Source organism: Oryctolagus cuniculus, chromosome 16 (genome assembly GCF_964237555.1).
Source record: "Oryctolagus cuniculus chromosome 16, mOryCun1.1, whole genome shotgun sequence".
Classification (NCBI taxonomy): Eukaryota; Metazoa; Chordata; class Mammalia; order Lagomorpha; family Leporidae; genus Oryctolagus; species Oryctolagus cuniculus.
The window spans coordinates 64,663,258-64,672,886 of record NC_091447.1 but is presented as its reverse complement, the minus strand read 5'-3'; the positions used below and the strand labels follow the sequence as shown (position 1 = coordinate 64,672,886).

Here is a 9,629-nt window from a genome sequence, read left to right as displayed (position 1 = left end):
TCCTCTGGAAATGGGAAAACCCTCCTTAAATAACCCCCTCCGTAACACACAGCTCTGCCTGTGAGGCTTCTACGCATCCTTCAAGGCTCACATCTGTGAACTCCTCCTGCAGGGAGCCTTCCTGGATTTCTAGACAGAGCCCTGGACCCCGCCCCCCCTGGGGCCAGCATCATGACTTGTCTGTGTGGGATGGGGATGGGGTGCTGCTAAGCGGCTTCATCTCCCTCTGCCCAGGGCTGCAGAGGGACGGGTGACCGGGGTGGGGGTGGGGTGGCGACCCGCCCTGGCCGGGAGTGTGGGGACCAAGCCGCGATCCGGAGTTCCCAGCTCCCCCCCCCCCCCCCCCCCGCCCCTGCCTGGCTACTTTGCTGTCTGTAAACCGGCTTTCTTCTTTCTGGCCATAGTAAGAACTCCACCTCCTGTTGGCACTGGGACTGCAAAGGTAGCAAATGGAATGTTCTAGACCCTTTTTTGCTCTCAGGACACTGGCTTCTCCCCTTGTTCCAAAGCAGCGCTCAGCCCCCTCCCCAACTCCCTCTGTCCCCCTCCCTCGCCTCAGCCCCTCCCCTTGTCCTGAGCGTGCAGGTTCTGGTTCCCTTGGTGCTGGAATCGCCCAATAATTGCGTTGTGCAGAGTACTCGGTAACAAGGACCCGTCAGCGTTGCTGAGCCCTGAGAGGCACGGGGGACTGTGTTATCCCCATTTCACAGAAGGGAAAGTCGAGGCCCTTCCTCAAAGTCACGCAGCTTGTCCCAGGCCCCCAGCGGGACAAGGTGGCTCACGCTGCGGTCCCTTTGTCTTGACAAAAAAACAAACAAAACCCAAGACATTGCTCCTGGATGCCTTCCAGTTCCCCGTTTCTCATTTGCTTTGCTGCCTGGGCCACAGTGGTCAGCTCCTTCCAACCCCTGTGGCCCCCGGGGACCCTGGGAACGGGTCCGCCCCCCACCCCCCAGGGGAGAATGTCCACCGTCTCCGTGGCCTTGGAGGGAGACCCTTGTCCCTGTCTCTTTCTCTGTCACTCTGCTCTTCCAATCAATCAATCAATCAATCTTCAATAAATAAACGGTGCGGTAGGAGACAGCGGCCGCCATGGGAAGAGTGCAGTCCCACCTTTCACCTCTGGGGGGCAGAAGAGAGCAAGCTCTTTGGCACTGTCTCAGATGCCGGAGAGGGAGCTGCGGTATTTAGCCACCAATTGCCAATGGTTGAATTTTTTTTTCTTTAAGATTTATTTATTTGAAAGACAGAGTTACAGAGAGAGGTAGAGACACAGAGAGAGGTCCTCTGGTTCATTCCCCAATTGGTCGCAATGGCCGGAGCTGCGCCGATCTGAAGCCAGGAGTCAGGAGCTCCATCCGGGTCTCCCACGTGGGTGCAGGGGCCCAAGCACGTGGGCCATCTTCTGCTGCCTCCCAGGTGCATCAGCAGGGAGCGGCATTGGAAGCGGAGGATGTTGGCTTTGCAGGCAGCTGCTTAACCTGCTGCGCCACATCAGCCCCCCCTGAAGTTTTTTATTTTTAAGAGTTAATTTGTTTGATGGGACCTGGAGCTGTGGCATAGCGGGTAAATTCACTGCCTGAAGTGCTGGCATCCCATATGGGTGCTGGTTCAAATTCAGGCTGCTCCACTTCTAATCTAGTTACCTGCTAATGACAGGGAAGGCAGTAGAAGAAGGCCCAAGTCCTTGGGCCCCTGCACCCACGTGGGAGACCTGGAAGAAGCTCCTGGCTCCTGGCTTTGGATTGATACAGCTCTGGCTGTTGCAGCCATCTGGGGAGTGAACCAGCAGATGGAAGACCTCTCTCTCTGTCTCTCTGTAGCTCTGCCTTTCAAATAAACAAATTTTTAAAAAGAGAGGTCGCTCTTCCATCTACTGGTTCACTCTCCAAATGGTCCCAATGGCTAGAGCTGCACAGATCTGAAGTCAGGAGCCAAGAGCTCCTTCCAGGTCCCCTATGTGGGTGCAGGGATCCAAGGACCAGGGCCATCTTCCACTGCTTTCCCAGGCCATAGCAGAGAGCTGGATGGGAAGTGGAGCAGCTGGGACTCAAACTGGCGTCCTTATGGGATGCCGGTGCTGCAGGTGGAGGCCTAGCTCACTACACCACAGCGCCGGCCCGGCGTGGAGTTTTTGAAATGCCCTGGTGTAGTCAGCAGCTGCTTAGTCTTGGGTGGAAGTGAGGGAAGGCTTCCCTGAGGAGGTGGCAAATGAGGGGAGCATTCAAAGGGGGTGGGGTTAGGGGCAGAACTTATGCAAATGAAGAGGAGGGTGTCCACTCAGTGCATACTGGAGGTGGGGCCGGGTGGGCGATGGAAGGGTCCCCTTGCCCCAACCCCACAAATGGGGTGACTCCTGGAGTTTGAGGCGTGCGTGGAGACCAAGGGTGCGAAGTGAGGGGACAGAGAACTGGTAGGAAAAGATGTGCTCGGCTCATGTCCTGGGGGCCTTGCTCACGGATGGTGATAAAAATGGTCATCCTAGGCCGGCGCCGCGGCTCACTAGGCTAATCCTCCGCCTTGCGGCGCCGGCACACCGGGTTCTAGTCCCGGTCGGGGCACCGGATTCTGTCCCGGTTGCCCCTCTTCCAGGCCAGCTCTCTGCTGTGGCCAGGGAGTGCAGTGGAGGATGGCCCAAGTGCTTGGGCCCTGCACCCCATGGGAGACCAGGATAAGTACCTGGCTCCTGCCATCGGATCAGCGCGGTGCGCCGGCCGCAGCGCTCTGGCCGCGGCGGCCATTGGAGGGTGAACCAACGGCAAAGGAAGACCTTTCTCTCTGTCTCTCTCTCTCTCACTGTCCACTCTGCCTGTCAAAAAAAAAAAAAAAATTGGTCATCCTGATTGAGAATTATTGACACCTTTGACCTTTGACCCATAGGGGGCTTCCAAGAGCTCACCAAAAGATGGAATTGAAACATGTGAATTTTCCTTCTTTTTTAAAAGTAATTATTTTTTCGAATTTGCTTGAATGGCAGAGTGACAGAGACAGAGACAGACAGACAGAGAGAACTTGTCCATTTACGTGTTCACTCTCCAAATGCCCACAGCAGCCAGAGTTGGGCCAGGCTGAAGCCAGGAGTCGGGATCGCCACCCGGGTCTCCCACATGGGTGACAGGGGCCCAAGCACTTGATCCCTCACCTGCTGCCTCCCAGGGTGTGCATGTGCAGGAAGCTGGACTGGGAGGACTCGAACCCACGACCTCTGATATGGGCGGTGGTTCCTTAACTATTGTGCCAAACCCGTGCCCCAGACATGTGAGTTCTCTGTGGAGTTTTGTAACATGGGCATACCCCAGCCACAAAAATTGCTCACCTGAGGTCACTCAGCTGGGGCGTGGCAAAGCCAGGATTTGAACCCGGGTCCATCTGATTCTTGGGGACCCTGGATCCACCATGGTGCCTGCCTTGCTGCCCTGGGTGTGGAGGATTCCCTGGGGAGGGAGCGAATCGGTGTAGAGCGCAGAGGAGAAAGCGCCCATGTCCCTCAAGTCTCTAAACCACACTTGGAGGGACCCGAGCCGGTTACACAGCTGCCCCCAGATGCCGAAAACCAGGCGGGACTGCCAGCCCAGTGTAAGAATTACAGTTCACACAGACGGGGCCTCAGTAGGACCATGCTGTCCTGGGTGCCCTGGGTGTGGCGACACCAACTCGCCTACCCTTCACCGCCTACCTGTGACATGGGTCTCACATCGGTGAGGTTCTCCATCTGGAAAACCCCAGGTATGGGCAGGTGGAAGCCACACAGCTGAGAAAGTGGCACAGCTGGGACTGGAACCCGGGCTCCATGGCCCCAGCCCCTGGGCTGCCCCTGCCACGTGCCCCCCAGCCTGAGTTACCCTCGTGGGCCACAGCCACCACCCCCAGTGGTGTGATTGGGATCTGGTGCTCCCCTGGGCTCCCTGTGTTTTCTGTGTTAAGGGGGTGTGGACACCTTTTGTTCACTATCTTTTCAAGGATGTTTGAATTGGGGAGATAGAGTTTTTTTCCTGGGCAGATTTGTTTGCTGTCCATAGAATCAAGATAACTGTCTCCCTCTGACCTAACAGAGGGACAGATTTGGTCACCGCCCACCGTTGGGAGCTGGGAGGAACCCACACAGCCCCGCAGTGCACGCTGCCTGCCAAGCCTCTGATAATAAAAGTCCTGTGGCTCTGACCCTGGAGTCCTGGGTCTTCCACCCGAATCTGTGAAGCTGCGACGGGTTGAGCCGGCAGCTGGCGAGTAGGGTAAGATCCCAGGCTGTATTTGTTCATGTTCATGTTATTATACCGAAGTAGCAGGGGCCGGCACGGTGACAAAGCGGGTAAAGCTGCCTGCCACCTGCAATGCCAGCATCCCACATGGACTCTGGTTCGAATCCCGGCTGCTCCACTTCCTATCCAGCTCTCTGCTGTGGCCTGGGAAAGCAGTGGAAGATGGCTCAAGTCCTTGAGCCCCTGCACCCACGTGGGAGACCTGGAAGAAGGTCCTGGCTCCTGGCTTCCGTCTGGACCCAGCCCTGGCTGTTGTGGCCATTTGGGGAGTGAATCAGCAGATGGAAGATTCTCTCTCTCTCTCTCTCTCTCTCTCTCTCTGTCACTGTGACTTTTTTTTTTGACAGGCAGAGTGGACAGTGAGAGAGAGAGACAGAGAGAAAGGTCTTCCTTTGCCATTGGTTCACTGGCCGCCGTGGCTGGTGCGCTGCGGCCGGCGCACCGCACTGATCCGATGGCAGGAGCCAGGTGCTTCTCCTGGTCTCCCATGGGGTGCAGGGCCCAAGCACTTGGGCCATCCTTCACTGCACTCCCTGGCCACAGCAGAGAGCTGGCCTGGAAGAGGGGCAACCGGGACAGAATCCGGCGCCCCGACTGGGACTAGAACCCGGTGTGCCGGCGCCACTAGGTGGAGGATTAGCCTATTGAGCTGCGGCGCTGGCCTGTCACTGTGACTTTTAAAGAAAGAAAGGAAGGAAGAGAGCAAGCAAGCCTGCACCTGCTGGAGGTTTTAGGCTGCGGGCTGGATGTCTCAGTGGGACAGGGAGGAGTCATAAGTGTCTCCTGCAGTGGGAAGAAGCTGTTTCCCCTGTATTTGGCGGCTAGAGAGCGCCACAGAAGTCCATCTCCTCCTCCTGTACTGGCAGAGCTGCAGCCAGGGCCACAGCTGTCCACCTGGGGTCACATCTTCAGGGGCTTCCTTTGCAAGTGAGCATGAGAAGGAGGCGGTGCTCCCTGAGAGCCAGCTTAGATCTGCTGTGTTCTTTGAGTATTGCTTTGAAATCAGAGTTCGCGGCCGGCACTGTAGTGGATAAAATTGCTGCCTGCAGTGCCGGCATCCCCTATGGGCGTCAGTTCGAGTCCCGGCTGTTCCACTTCCCATCCAACTCTCTGCTATGGCCTGGGACAGCAGTGGAAGATGGCCCAAGTCTTTGGGCCCCTGCACCTGCGTGGGAGACCTGGATGGAGCTCCTGGCTCTTGTATTCATATCGGTGCAGCTCCGGCTGTTGCAGCCAACTGGGAAGTGAACTAGCTGATGGAAGACCTCTCTCTCTCTCTCTCTCTCTCTCTCTCTCTGCCTCTCCTCTCTTTGTGTAACTCTTTCAATTAATTAAATGAATAAATCTTAAAAAATCAGAGTTCACAGCTTCAATATATCTTTAAAATTCTCGTTTATTATCTTCATGGTATAGTAAAGATAGAAAGAGAGGGAGAGGGGGAGAGGGAGAGGGGGAGGGGGAGAGGGGGAGAGGGGGAGAGGGGGAGAGGGGGAGGGAGAGGGAGAGGGAGAGGGGGAGGGGGAGAAGGAGAGGGAGGAGGAGTGGAACCAGGAGCTCAGAGCTCCATCCAGGTCTCCCATAGAGGTGGCATGGACCCCACTACTTGAGCCGTCACCTGTTACTTCCCAGGCTAAGACCCAAATTGAGGCACTCTGATATGGGATATGAGGTCTCAAGAGACATCTTATTTCTTTTTTTAAGATCTTAGTTTTTATTTGAGAGCTAGAGTTACAGACAGAGGGAGACACACACACACACACACACACACACAGGTCTTCCATCTGCTGGTTCACTCCTCGAGTGTCCGCAGTGGCCAGAGCTGAGCTGATCCAAAGCCAGGAGCCAGGAGCTTCTTCCAGGTCTCCCATGCGGGGGCAGGGGCCAAAGCACTTGGGCCATCTTCCACTCCTTTCCCAGGCCATAGCAGGGAGCTAGATAAGAACTGGAGCAGCTGGGACTTGAACCGGTGCCCATAGGGGATGCTGGCGTTGCAGGTAGTGGCTGTACCCACTACGCCACAGAGCTGGCTCCCCCTTAACTGCTACACCAAATGCCTGCCTCCACGCCTTCAGTCTTATAGACCAGAATAACGTACTGAGAAATGGGTAGGAAGCAGCACATAGGAAACCTGGATCTCCAGTGTCTGAATCAGAGGGGCAGATCCACCCCGCAACCTTGGACTTGTACTATTACACAAGGTAGAAATTAATTTCTATTTGTTTGAGCTTCTACTCTGCTACAGTCTTTTGTACAAAAGATTTATTTATTGGAAAGGCGTTGCAGGGAGAGAGAGAGAGAGAGAGAGAGAGAGAATCTTCCATTCACTCTCTCATTCTTCCAATGCCCACAGTGGCCGGGGCTGGGTCACACCAAAGCCAGGAGCCTGGAGTTCCATCTGGGTCTCCTACGTGGGTTCAGGGGCCCAAGTCCTTCCGCTGCTTTCCCGGGTGCATTGGCAGGGAGCTGATTTAGAAGCAGAGCCACCAGAATGCAAAAACAGTGCCCGGAGATGAGACTGGCAGACTGCAAATGGCAGCTTAACCCTCTGCACCATGGGGCCAGCCCATGAGCCTGTGCGTATTTGACGCTTTCTGTTACAGCAGCTGAACTTGAACCTAAACTCAAAGCAGAACAGGAGTCCTGGTCTGGCTCCCAGAGGACTTTTTTGAACCCTTCTTTGTGCTTCAAGCTGGAGGGTAAGCCCTGTAAAGTCGAGAACTTTGCCTCCCCTTTATGTCCTCATCCTTAAAGGAGCGCCCAGAACACTACAGATGTGCCACTAACAGTTGTTGGAAGAATCTGGTGACAAACACAAGAACTGAAACAATACGAAAAAATATTTTTAAACGATTTATTTATTTATTTGAATGTCAGAGTTACACACAGAGAAGGAGGCAGAGAGAGAGAGAGAGAGAGAGAGAGAGAGAGAATCTTCCATCCGCTGGTTCACTCCCCAGTTGGCCACAACAGCCAGAGCTGCACCAATCCGAAGCCAGGAGCCAGGAGCTTCTTCTGGGTCTTCCATGCGGGTGCAGATGCCCAAGGACTTGGGCCATCTTACTGCTTTCCAAGGCCATAGCAAAGAACTGGATGGGAAATGGAGCAGCCAGGACTTGAACCAGTGCCCATATGGGATGCTGGTACTGCAGGTGGCGGCTTTACCCACTACGCCACAGTGCCAGCCCCGGAAAAAATATTTAAGGAGAGGGTGTTACAAGGACATTCAGGACAGGTGGATATTGTGTTTGGACACTCGGATCCCCGAACCCTGTGGTCACTGCATGAAAGCCGGCTTCCTGCTAACGAGAGCCCCCAGGGCGCCCTTCATGTCGCTGTTTCGAAGGCTGTAGATGAAGGGGTTCAGCATGGGGGTGACCACCGTGTACATCACTGCAGCAGCTGTGTCTCTCTGGGCCGTGTGAGAGGACGTGGGGCTGAAATAAACCCCAATGAGCGTCCCGTAGAACAGGGACACCACAGAGAGATGAGAACCGCAGGTGGAGAAGGCCTTCCACTTCCCTCCGGCGGACGGGATCTTCAGTACCGCAGCAAAGATGCGGGTATAGGAGACCAAGATGCCCAGGAATGGCGTGATGATGGGCAGGGCGCCCACAGTGTACACCAGCACATTGTTGAGGAAGACGTCCGAACAGGCCAGCTTCAGCAGAGGACTGAGATCACAGAAGAAGTGCGGGACTTGGTTGTGGGTGCAGAAAGAGAGGCGGGTCAGTAACACTGTGTGGGTCAGGGCATTGCCAAAGGCGGCCACCCAGGAGGCCACCACCAGGAGGCTGCAGAGATGCGGCGTCACGGACGTGGTGTAGTGCAGAGGGTGACAGATGGCTGCGTAGCGGTCGTAGGCCATGGCCGTCAGCAGGAAGCTGTCGATGCCTGCAAACCAGATGAAGAAGAACATCTGAGTCAGGCAGCCCGCGTAAGGGATCCCTTTGTGCCCTGACACGTGATTGGCCAGCATCTTGGGGATGGTGGTGGAGGTGAAGCAGATGTCCACAAAGGCCAAGTTGGCCAGGAAGAAGTACATGGGCGTGTGGAGCCGGGCGTCGGTGGCGATGGCCAGCATGATGAGCAGGTTGCCCAGCCCTGTGACCAGGTACATGGTCAAGAAGAGGAAAAACAGCAGCTGCTGGTGTTCAGGGTCCTCTGAGAGGCCTAGGAGCAGGAACTCGGAGATCCCTGTGAGATTTGTTTCTTCCATGGCCAACCTGGAGCAATCGGAATGGAGGCGGGGAGCTGTCCAAGGTGCTGGTCGAGGCACCTGTTGTACCCCTGAGCCCACCCCTCGTTTTTGCTTTATTTTTTTTGAGAGATAGATAGCTAGATGATAAACATTGATATATAGATGACATATATGATATATAGATAGGTGATAGATATATAGGTGATAGATATATAGATATAGATGATAGGTAGGTGGAGAGATATTGATAGATACAGATAGATCATATATATATATTTATTTATTTATTTATTTTTTTTGACAGGCAGAGTGGACAGTGAGAGAGAGACAGAGAGAAAGGTCTTCCTTTGCCGTTGGTTCACCCTCCAATGGCCGCCGCGGCCGGCGCGCTGCGGCCGGCGCACCGCGCTGATCTGATGGCAGGAGCCAGGAGCCAGATGCTTTTCCTGGTCTCCCATGGGGTGCAGGGCCCAAGCACCTGGGCCATCCTCCACTGCACTCCCTGGCCACAGCAGAGGGCTGGCCTGGAAGAGGGGCAACCGGGACAGAATCCGGCGCCCCGACCGGGACTAGAACCCGGTGTGCCGGCGCCGCTAGGCGGAGGATTAGCCTAGTGAGCCGCGGCGCCGGCCATATATATATATCTATAATATGTGGATAAATACGGACAGATGAGCTCCCATCTTCATATTCACTTCCCAAAACACCTGCCACAGCTGAGCAGAGCCACACTGAAGCCAGGACCCAGGAACACAGTCAAGGCCTCCCATGTGGGCGGAGGGGACCTGATCACTCGAGTCATCACCACTGCCTCCCAGGTGCCCATTAACAGGGAGCTGGACCTAGGGGTGGAGCCAGGACTCAAACCTGGGCACTCTCCTATTGGACACGGGCATCCCAGTCAATGGCTTAACTACTAAGCCAGATGGCTGCTCTTATACCCCCTTTCCATTTACGTTACTACTTGTTTTCAGTATTTACACATTTTTAATTGACAGAGAGAGGGCAAGCTTCCATTTGCTGGTTCACTCCACAAATGCCTGCAACAGGTACAGCTGGGGCAGGCCAGAGCCTGGAGCTAGGAACTCAATGCGTATCTCCCATGTGGGTGACAGAGATCCAACTACTTGAGTCACCACTGCTGTCTCTCAGGGTCTGCATTAGTAGGAAGG

General features: G+C 55.1%; 1 protein-coding gene across 1 annotated transcript; it reads right to left on the bottom strand.

Moving 5' to 3' along the window:
* Positions 1–7,189: 7,189 nt before the first annotated feature.
* Positions 7,190–8,475, bottom strand: LOC100351705 (olfactory receptor 1f45-like). Its single transcript, XM_008249340.4, has one exon. It carries the CDS (start codon positions 8,473–8,475, stop codon positions 7,534–7,536), a length of 942 nt encoding a protein of 313 aa, XP_008247562.2. The 3' UTR covers positions 7,190–7,533.
* Positions 8,476–9,629: the final 1,154 nt, after the last annotated feature.

Excerpts from the sequence above, each read along its gene's own strand:
- LOC100351705 (XM_008249340.4), bottom strand. The coding sequence starts at position 8,475 with ATGGAAGAAACAAATCTCACAGGGATCTCCGAGTTCCTGCTCCTAGGC.